Below are 11592 nucleotides of genomic sequence, written 5' to 3'. Positions count from 1 at the left end.
CGGGTCTGATCGGGGGGCGGGGCGTCAGAGGCTGGATCTGAGCCGGGGGCGGGGCGTCGGGGGCAGGTTCAGCCAGCCCCTCCACCCCGTTCCCGGTAGCCAGGGCCCAGGGTCGCAGCTGCTCCTGGTTCTACGCCCCACGTGGGTCTCCGTCCCCACTCGGGTCTCCGTCCCCACGCTCCCCGGAGGCGACGCGATGCCGGGAGGCTGCTCGGTCCTCCAGCGACACTGGCGCCCTTGGACTCTTATAGGGCAGAGTTTGATGGAGAAGAGTTTGTTTGGAAGGAAGTAGTGGGACAGAGCCCTTTCCTCCCGTAGGTGAAGACTGGGAAGGTCACCTGGGAACAAACTTCACACCGGAAGCGTCTGCAAGCAAAGGCGGGCAAATTTGGGAAGTTGGCCCTTATTTACATGTGCCTGGATGTGTATGCTGCTCTGCACTAGATTGAGAAATTGGTTAATTTCATACTAAAAAGGACTGTCAGGTGTGCCAAGTGGCCCCAAGGGCCCTGTTGGGCCCACTGATGTCGACCCCCATTTTTCTGCTCTCATTGTCTGCCTGTGATGTCTCAACAGATAAAGTGCATTTTCTACTGGGTTTGTCTCCCCTAACAAATAGCCCTGGGTAATGCTCAAGCTGGCTTACTTCAGCCCACCTTATCAGTCACACCCCCCTCCCCACTGCCTTTCACAGACCCTAAACCTTTTACCTCACCTGCAACCAGAGACTTGTGCACAAGCCAATCAGGCACCTTGTGACCTGAGCTTATAAAAAACCCCAATAACCGGCCTTTGGTGCTTACACAGGAACCCCTCGCCTGTGTGGTCCGCTGTTGTCTGTGTACCCCAATAAACTCCTTTCTATTCTTAGATTTAACCTCTGGTAAATTCTTTTACCAACCCTTGTTATCAGCCCACCCCGTTGTGTGACACACAACAAGCCCCACTCCCCACAAGCCCGTCAGTGCCCAGTGAGCATCTCTGCACATCCTGCCTCCTTAAAGATGCGTGTTACTCCCAAGGAAATTCCTGGGACTGAGAGAGGCTGCACGTGAGCTATAATGATCAGGTCTTAGACACCCCCCACCCCACCCACCGCCTGCAGATCCTGGGACTGGAGCCTGGATTAAGGAAGGGCGAAAATAGCCCCTCCACAGGGAAGGCCAAGCTGGAGAGTGCGCGGCTCTACAGCCTCTCCCCTCGCTCTCCTGGGGACCCACACTTTGTCATGGGCTGTTGACGTGATTCCCTCTTCCCACTCACCCGCTACAGAATCATTTCAGGTGTGGGAGTCTCTGATCACCCCACTCCCTCACTAGTACGTGTGGTGAATAAAGAAACATATCAAATAGTACTTGGCCTCAATAAACGTTAGCTTAAAAAATCGTAAGGCACGATTTGCACCTTCCAGCATTATATGGGTCTCATATGTAGCACACTGACCCTTGAACAACCTGGGGGTTAGGGGTGCAGTGGAGAATCCACATATAACTTACACTGGGCCCTCCTCCAGTTCTTCCCATACGGGTGGTCCTACCTCCTTAGATTCAGCCAACCACGGGCAGGATCCTGTGGTACCCGGGTTACTTACTGTTGAAAAACATCCATATGTAAGTGGATGTTTGAGCCCGTGCAGCTCAAACCCCTGTTGTTCAAGGGTCAGCTGCAGTTTTACCAGCTCTTCAGGAAGCTAACTAAATGATACATGCATAGGGAAGAGACAGTGTGTCTTAAATTTATTTTGAATCCACAGCACATACCCAAATAAACGCTCGAACAATACTCCTTGATTGGTAGCTAAATTCTGTTGGCATAAAGCCACTTTAATTCGATTCTGAGCAGTAAGGTATTCCTTTCAGTTAAAATCAGACATCCACTTGTGTCTATAAATCAGTGGACTGTCATCCCATGAAAAAAGTAACTTAACTTTAGGGGAGCAGATAATTATAGTATAAACTCATAGCTGAAACACTGGAAGCGCTATGTAGCACATTTTATTTGAGAATTTATCTTTTCTAGAGATAAACAGGTTCAACTGTCAGAAGCATTAAGAGGCAACTCTTAAACTACAGTGGATACTACAGCAGACTGCACAACTGAAATCTCTGAGTTCGGATCCTTTGTCAGTAATCCAGGATTTAGTACTAGCTTCTTATTTTGTGGTTGTTGGTTAGTTAAAACAAATTAATGGCTCTGATTTTGGAGGTAAATTTCCAGTGTGAACTTCAGTAAAACTTAAGTTAAAAAAAAACAAATATCGGAGACATAATGCTATTAGAAAATAAATTTCCCCCATATTCAAAGAGCTTTGCAGACTTTTGTTTGAAACCTCTTTTGAAAATCACAGCTTTTAACAAGAACATCTCATAATGCTCATTTCCTAGTATTCCCCCCTTTTGATGAATAGCATTTTACCATTTAAGTCTCTCAAGACATCTGGGAAATTAAAAGTTGTCCGCAGACATTAGTGAATTAACTTTTATGCTATTCCCACACTGTCTCCTTTCTCACTGTGCCCATCGGTGGACCCCACAGTGGTCCAAAGTTCTCAGAAGTACTAGTGTTAACGAAGAAAAATGCACTGTTGGGGGTCAAAGCAAGGTTAAAGAGAAGTGAGTACAAGGAAAGGACATCAGAATTCTTCCTCAGCATTTAGTGTACGTGATGTCTTGAGATTCTTCAGTCTGTCCATGGCAGAAGCTACGGAAATCTCTCCATGAATTTTGTTGTCTCTTGTTCGAACATTTACAGCATTATTTGCCTTTTCCTTTTCTCCAACCACTGCAGAAAACAAAGGGAAATAAACAGATTTTAAATCAATGATTTATAAATATTAAATCAGCAGCCATGTGACACGTTGTTATTGAGTTTTTCTTCTTACTATCAATCACTAAATATCAGCCTAATAACTAAGTTTCTTGAGGCAAGGAATGACTTCTCATCTTCTCTCTACTGTCCACTTTTAAGAACATCTTTTGCAGTCTTGGGGCACAAATGGGCGCACAGAGCTCTTAGAGACCCCCTCACTCCACCTGGCATCCTCCATGAATGGAAGGGTAGGCGCCAGGCACATGCCCAACCAGAACTTTCTGGAATGTCCGTAAAAGGTGTGTTCTCTCTAGTGCCCTGTACTATGAGTTGATGCAGAATTCTGCAGCCATGTTTCCTGCAGGGTGAAAGGAAGAACTTGGTCACTTGATCAGCAAGTAAGGGGAATAAAGCAGATATTCAAGGGGAGCGTGAAGGACCAGAACAAAACAGGGAACCGAAATGGGGAGAAACAGTCCTGGTAACGGGTGAGTTCCCTGCTTCAGTTACTTCTCTAGGGGTTTGGCTATTTAATTCTACAGTCCATGGCATCAGACACTCTGACACCCAACACATTTCATCATAGTCTAAGCCAATTTGAAACTTCTGGCACCACGAGAAGCCTGACTGAAGCATCACTTTTGATGAGAAACTGCTCACAGGGCAACCCTGTGTGTATTTATTTTACCTTCTGCAGAAACTGTCAACTTTCCAGGAGATAACAATGTTGTGCCTGCAGGCATATCAGTATCAGTTTCCCTTGGTTTTGAATCATTTTTACAGTCAAAATTTTAGATTCTGCATCCAATTTTTCATATGCCTCAAGGACATCTTTTTTTTTTTCACTTGATTCTTTTCTTTTGATCATCTGAAATTTGACCCCTTTCCACTCATTAGCATAATCCTGAAGATTTCTAATAAACCAGAAAAGCAAAGGAGAGTATTTCAGGCTCGTCACATGGCTGAAACATACAGTGTATAATTCTACTGATAAGATCATTTCCAAATTACTTCTCATTGTTGGTTTGAGATACTACTTCTTGCTAGTAACACTACACTATAGGATTCACCTGAAACTTTCTAACTCTTCTTCCAGCAAAGGATACCCAGCCAGGAAGACCACAGATTCTTCTTTGTAAGTATTCAACAGTTATTTGTCATAATCAGGTAGTTATACCATATTCCTTACTTTGGTTTTTTTTGTTGTTGTTGTTTATTTGTTTTGGAATTAAAGTGAAAAAACAAGCATTTGGGAAAATATATACAAATTTAGATTACCCAAAATAAAATTATACTGAGCCAGCTGTGCATTTCGGATTTTCTTATCGAGGGTACAACTGTGATCTAAATCAACGTCAGCCATGAATCCTTCTGCAAAAAATTCACTGGATACCTACAAGAAAATGAAACATGTTTATTATTTTATTTTCATTTTTAAAAATTGTAGTTTACAATGTTGTGTCAACTTCTGATGTACAGCATGTTTCAGTCATACATACACATACATACATTCCTTTTCAGATTCTTTTCCATTATAGGTTACTATAAGATACTGAATAGAGTTTCCTGTGCTGAACAGTAGGACCTTGTTGTTTATCTATTTTATATGTAGTAGTTAATATGTGCAAATCCCAAACTCACAATTTATCCCTTCCCACTCCCTCTCCCCATTGGTAACCATAAGTTTGTTTTATGTCTGTGAGTCTATTTCTGTTTTGTAAGTAAGTTCATTTGTATCATATTTTAGATTCTACATGTAAGTGGTATCATATGGAATTTGCCTTTCTCTGTCTGACTTCACTTAGAATGATAATCTCCTGGTCCATCCATGTTGCTGCAAATGGCATTATTTTTATTCTTTCTTATGGCTGAGTAGTATTCCACTGTGTGTATATAACCACATCTTATCCAATCATCTGTCAGTGGACCTTGAGGTTGTTTTCATGTCTTGGCTATTGTAAATAGTGCTGCTATGAACATTGGGGTGCATGTCTTTTCAAATTAGAATTCCCTCTGGGTTACTGCCTAGGAGTGGGATTGTTGAGAAACACATTTATTATTACATAGTATGGTGGCCAGCCTCCAAGGTAACCCACTCGGTACCCCGACTACTTGGGTAGTTCCCTCCATGCTGTGGTCTGTGTGTCCACAGTAGAGGGCGGACGTGATGGCGTGTGACTTCTGACATGAGGGCCCTTTAGGGCTGAGACCTAGGCTGGGAGGACATGCCAGAGACCTCTGAGAAGCCTGTGAGGTGAGGCGGTGGGCACCCACAATGAGGTGAGTGGCTCCCCCAACACCTCTAGCCTCACACGGTGCCCTGAGCTGGAGTCACCCAGCCATGCTGCTCCAAGATTCTGAATCGCGGAAACTGTGAGATAATAAAGGCTTGCTGTGGACCTACTGTACGGCACAGGGAACTACAGTCAATAGCTTGCAACAACCTATAATGGAAAAGAATCTGAAATAGAATATATATATATATGTATAAATGAATCACTATGCTGTACACCTAAAACCAACACAACATTGTAAATCAGCTGTACTTCAATTAAGTATAAATTTTAAAAAATAAATAAATGGATGCTTGTTTTAAGCTGTCAAGTTTTAGGGTAATTTATTATGCAGCAAGAGATAATCCAAGTATCCTTCCCTAACAGAGTCATGAGGAAAAGAGTAACGATGAGATGTTTAAAATACCAATTCCTCAAAAACATGAATAAAATAGTTCTGATACAGCTACACAGACGTGATTCAGGTGTTACTCCCAACTACTGAAAACATGAGGTCGTAAATCAATGTGTTGGTTATGCAATATTTTAAGGCATGAATAACATTCCAAGTCAATGACCCTTATAGGTCACATGCCAAGATTATGTACTTTAAAGGTCTCCAATTTTACCTGAAGTGCGTAGTTTTCACAAGTTGGCCCCACAGGGATGACCATTACCTGGCGAGGAGACAGCCAGAAAGGCCTGAAAAATATAAGTAATATGTACTTTCAAAGTGACCATTTATTACAAGATTAAAAAACAATCAAAGATTTTTTTTTTAAGTAAGTCTTCACAAGAGAGATGGTTCAGTATGGAAGTTAAAGCAACCTAGATTAAAAGACAGTAGAGTAGACAAAAGAGGTAAACTGGGCATTTTGACTGGAAAGGAAAGGAAAAACCTCACTTACCATCTGATCCAGCAACCTCCCTCCTGGGCACTTACCCCAGAGAAACGGAGACAAGTTCACACAAACACCTGCACACTAACGTTAACAGCAGCTTTTTATCAGCCCCAAGCTGGAAACACCCCAGTGCCCTCCAGCAAGTGAATGCTCAAGCCGGAGCATCCATGGGATGGAACACTATCAGCAGTAAGAGGGGACCAATGACTGACACGTGAGACACCTCAGATGGATCTCAAGGGAATCCTACGCTTGAAGAAAGCCAGTCTTGAAGGGAGGGTGTAGCTCAGTGGTAGAGCGCATGCTTAGCATGCACAAGGTCCTGGGTTCAACCCCAGTACCTCTGTTAAAAAAATAAGTAAAAATCTAATTACCTCCCCCACCCCCCCCCAAAAAAGAAAAAGATAGTCTCAAGGGGCTGCATGCTCTGATTGCATTTGTGTAACATTCTGGAAATGACAAAATTACAGGGATGTAGACCAGGTTAGTGGCTGCCAGAGACTGTGACAGGGGTGGGGTAGGAGCTGTGTGGCAATAAACGGTGGCACGAGGGATCCTTGAGAGTAGTGGACCTGTGCTGCGTCCTGACGGAGGGGCACACAAGTCCAGATACTTGCACTGGTGAGGTCCGAATAAGGCTGGTGGGTGGCATCACTGTCAATTTCCCAGCCTGCAGCGACGCTGGGTATAGCTTTGTAGTATGTCACCACTGAGGGAAACTGGGTGAAAGGTATGCTCGACCTCTGAGTTATGATTCTACAATTATCTTGAAATGAAAAAAATTCTTTTAAAGATGGAAAGTGGGGTATAAGCAATGTTGATGGGGGAAAAGTTTGCCTTTTTGTTCCTCAGAATGAATATTTAGTTTGGAGGTGGAAGGAAATGCCCGCGGACTGTTACCTGCAGCACTTTGTGAACATTATGTGTTTATACCTTTATTCTTAAATTGGTACCCTGGGAGTGGGGCCAAGTATTTTCCAGACAGCAGCTAGGTCTTTGAAGGGCTTGACATAGGTGGAAAGGTGACTTTTTAATTTCACTGAGCTCCCAGAAAAGGTACATGATAGAGTTCTGCCACTCTGTCTTTGTTTTTTTTGATTTGTTTTCTGGCCCGGTCGATGCAATAAGAATTTTTTATTTGCTGTTTGGAGATTTGCTAGTTATAAGGCAAGACCCACCAATTTTTTCATATTAGCTTTATCTTTTAGATAGAATCTTTACACATTTTTTTTATTTGGGAGGGGATTAGGTTTCTATTTATCTTCAGTGGAGGTACTGGGGGTTGAACCCAGGACCTCACGCATGCTAGGCACACACTCTGCCACTGAGCTATACCCTTCCCAGCTTTTAGACATGATTTGTAGGAACAATAGACATAGATTTCTTTGCCGCATCACTTACCACTTTCCTCCATAGTTTTCCGAGAGAATGGCTATCATCCTTTCCAAGGACCCCAAAATGGCCCGATGAATGATCACAGGGTTCTTCTTATCATGGCCATCCTTACTAAAAATGAACGTGATACATTTAAGTGTTTTCTTAAGATTCAGAAGTAACTTTGTCTTCTTACCTATATTTAAAAATTACATTTCCAAACAAGGTAAAACAAGAGATTCCTCCTAAAGTATCTTTAAGCATCAATGTGCCATGAATTAGAAATAAAGAGTTTTTTCCCTGACAAATTATGGTATCTTTTATAAACCAAAGGGAAGTGAAATGTATCCGCTAGGAAAAAGCAGGATAATATTAGATTGCCATCTCTATCACAAGTCTGCTGATTATCTTTATTCTAAACTATCAGCTTACAACAGTTTTCTCATATTGAGAGGCAATCTTACAAATCATGTTTTTTTTTTAATTAACTTTATTTTGAACTATGGCTTACTCCACCAGTACAGTACTGAACCATTATCAAAGATGTTGAAAAACTAGAGAAAACAGGTTTCTGTATTCTGTAATGGAATATGTTGATATTCTATTAATTTGGGTTAATGGTTATGACCACAGTGGTTGGCAAAAAATTTACCAACCCTGTTTAATTACTGTAACTTAATCATTAGTTATCAGAGAACACCGAAAACATACACACACGTAGAGAGAATAGTATAATGAACTCCCCACATGATCCTTTCTCAGCATCACCAAATGTCAATTCACAGCCCATCTTGTTTGGTCCAAATGCACCCCATTCCTGACACTTTCTACTGCAAACACACTGCCATATGGTAAACACTATGTCCCCACTGCAAACATATTTCAAACCATTTCTGATATTTGTTCCAGAAGTCCACTGGTCAAAGTTCCTTTGGAGATCTAAAACTTTCATGACATGCTCCTTATATTTGAGGATTCTCCCCTCCCTTTCAGAAAAAGATGTAAAAAGCAAATTATGACTGTTAACTGTCATAAAGTAATTCACTCCAAGATCTGTGCACTTTTCCCAAAAAGATAAATTTCACATTATTGCAACAAATGTACTTTGTGTTCCTCCACATCCTCCTTGGATGGCCAGCAGTGTTCAAATTTTGTTGAACTTGCTCAGTCGCTTTGGCATACCTACCCTTAATTCTTTCTGTTCATTTTAGTAGGTTACTGGGGAAATGATGGTTTTGCAAATATGAACATTAAGACACCATCTTTTCCAAAAGGCCCGAATTTACTCTCGAAAGTTCTATGCTTTCCCCTTTATTCTCTGAGATTCTTAATTATTCTCACATCTTGGTCTAACGCTCCGTAAGAACATTTCAACTATTCTTCAAGTCTTTACCTTCTCCTGGGACCTAACTCTCAGTAACTATTCATCAAAACACAAGATGGAGAATCCAAAACAAAATAAGATTTTTGTTGGCTGACCATATTGAGATCAATCCATAAAATCATACACCCTGGGCAAGTGGTGGCTGTTCATTTATTCTAAGAATCTTATTAGCAAAATATTCTATTAAAAATGATTAGATTTAAAATACGTCAATAATTTGTCCTTTTCTGCCTTAATTCATAATTTTGAGTGAAAGCGATCTCAGTACATTACCTGATCAACCCTGTATCTCAAACTGGATGTGGTGACAAGGGGAGAGTTTAAAGGAATGATATTGTGAGACTGTATTATAATTCAGATCAGGGGGCGGTCTTCAAAAAGAAGTTGGTTCCAGGCAGAATGAATTGAATCTGCTCCACCCCACTCTCACCGAATACAGACCCAGACCCTGGAGAGATCACAGGAGCAGCTACTCGAGGGCTCAGAAGAGGGAATGATGGTGGGGGACTGCCGAAGACGACCAGAATCGGAAGCACCACCAAACCAGCACTTAGTGTCTTGTGATATGTCTTCCGGTCTGTGTGGCCTGGACTCAAAGACAGCCCCAAACCAAGAATACACACTTGATGCAGACAGGAAAAGCTTTGAGAGAAATCCTCACTTTCTGGCCAAGAAACTAAAATACGAAAAAACCCAAAAATAACTCCTAAGTTTCAGAAAGAGTGGAGGTGGGGGGAAGTCCTGGATTTTGTTTCTGGTTCCTTTTTCCGTTCTCTTCTCGCCAGCCCCCAGGCATTCCCACAGTGGCGTAAAGACTGCAAAGGCACCTAAAACTCCAAAAAAGGGGGACCCTTCTCTCTGACCAGAACAGCCACGGCCCCAGGTGTGTGGGTGAATCTCTGTTGCTTTCTCTCTCTCTAGCCTCCTGATGCTTGTCTCAGACACAGCCAGGGTCTTGGAAAAAGCATGCAGACTGGGGAAGCTAAAACCTCAGTGTTCCTGGCCACAGGACTGCAGAAAGGACTTCAGAGAACCAGAAAGTATCAGGGAAACAGCTACAGAGAGCAGGGAGCGCAGAAGAGCTACCCCATAAAGGGGTGTGTGAATGCACCTGGCCAATTGCACACCCATAGATCTGACCCCAAACAGCACACGAAAGGCTTGAGAACCGAACATGGGACTTGGCTCCTGGGTGGTGCACACACAGGGCAGATCTAAATACCATCCAAGAGACCTTGAAGATGCCAGAATCCACAGATGCTCAGGCCCTCATATAAAGTGGCCCGATGCAGTGAATATGGTCGGCCCTCCGTATCCATGGGTGTCATATCCGCAGATTCACCTGAGGTTGGCTGATTCCACAGATGCAAACCCATGGATATGGAGGGCTGGCTGTACAGCCTTCGAAAACATTGGAGCCACCAAGGGCGGGTTGGAAATTACAGCCCAAACCTAACCAGGTGTGGTGGCTGCAAAAAAAAAAAAAAAATCAGCAATCTCCTTAGGATTTAAACAAGATCCTGTATCTCATAATATAATATTAAAAATGTCAGGGATGCATTCCAAAACTACTCAGCATATTCATCACTAAGAAATCTCAATTCTAGAAAAACATACTGTGGAAAGGGAATTAGAGTAACTCTACAGGGAAACCTGGCAAACATTATTTTAACCAAGTGATGGAGGTTAATATCACCAGTGAAAAGTCACACTGATGTCACGCACACCCTTGATATGACAAGCCACTCTTAACAGGTTACAAAGGAGCAGCACAGGAGTTTGCTGGCACATGGATCACAATCAGGGTGGTGGGTACATTGCTCTACACGGATGTGAAAACTTACAGAACTGCACACACGTGTATCACATTTACACACCAAGTCAACTTTACTGTGTGTTAAGAACAAGATTTTTAAAGAGAAGTTGTTGGTTTGCAGCGATGAAATTGCCTTTTTTCCCCACTCTGCTTTCCCTGGCAAATACCTCACCCTCGAGACACAGACCCAGTGTCAGCTCTGGATGAAGCCCTCCCCTCCACGTCAGGGAGACTGAGCTGTCTGGATCGTGTTTTCATGGACTCTGTCCCTATCTCTACTCTTACACTTACTAAGTATCTTCCCTTCCCCACTGCGCCACGTCCTGAGAAAACTAGTTATCTGACACAGGATTTCAGGCAGGTTAAGTAAATACACGGGTATACTGCACACGTACTACACGTTCCCCAGCATTTGCTTTTGTATTACTAATGCTCAAATGACAACTAATTAAGATATCAGTCCCACATCATTTATCACATTCCATCACTCACCTAACATATGTAAGATTAAATCTTTTAGGTAGTTGGAAGTCCAGCTGAATTGTAGCACACTGGTGGGATCTGCCAATAGCATCCTTGATTTTTACATCAATCTGTAGATTAAATGATGTTTGCTTAGAGGCAGGTTTTCTTTGCCTTTTACTATTTACTCTTTGGAAGCAGATGGCCTACTTACTTTAGGACCATAAAATGCACCATCTCCTGGGTTCATTTTCCAGGGTTTTCCAAATTCCATCAAGCTATTCTGTAGTTGCTATTTTTAAGAAGAAAAGAACATTTGTGACTTCTACTGCATTGTACATTTCATCCTTTTTTGTCATATAGCTCCAACAAGTAAGTTACTATAAATCTTAATTACACTGCATTTTAGTTCAACATACATTTATTGAGTACCTCTGTGTTCAATCAGCTACTTAGCAAGGCCTACACACAGATGATTAAGATGGTTAGCTCTCAAGAAACATATGCATTTCAATGGGTGAATACAGCTCAGTGGTAGAGCGTGTGCTTAGCATGCACGAGGTCCTGGGTTCA

The 11592-nt window shown here is 42.3% G+C and overlaps 1 protein-coding gene across 2 annotated transcripts in view; it reads right to left on the bottom strand.

The window, feature by feature from the left end:
• Positions 1-1976: 1976 nt before the first annotated feature.
• The window catches only part of TARS3 (threonyl-tRNA synthetase 3), a 38237-nt gene continuing 28621 nt past the window's right edge, over positions 1977-11592 (bottom strand). The window contains exons 14-19 of one of the 2 annotated variants that reach the window (XM_074354110.1): positions 11234-11311; positions 11050-11150; positions 7385-7489; positions 5711-5783; positions 4087-4201; positions 1977-2781 (exon numbers count right to left, since the gene is read on the bottom strand). In XM_074354110.1, coding sequence (XP_074210211.1) covers positions 2633-2781; positions 4087-4201; positions 5711-5783; positions 7385-7489; positions 11050-11150; positions 11234-11311 — 621 coding nt within the window. In that variant the 3' untranslated portion in view covers positions 1977-2632. The other variant, XM_074354111.1, reaches the window with a different exon arrangement.

The sequence above is a fragment of the Camelus bactrianus genome, chromosome 27 (assembly GCF_048773025.1).
Source record: "Camelus bactrianus isolate YW-2024 breed Bactrian camel chromosome 27, ASM4877302v1, whole genome shotgun sequence".
NCBI classification, from domain to species: Eukaryota; Metazoa; Chordata; class Mammalia; order Artiodactyla; family Camelidae; genus Camelus; species Camelus bactrianus.
This window is presented reverse-complemented; position numbering and strand designations above follow the sequence as displayed.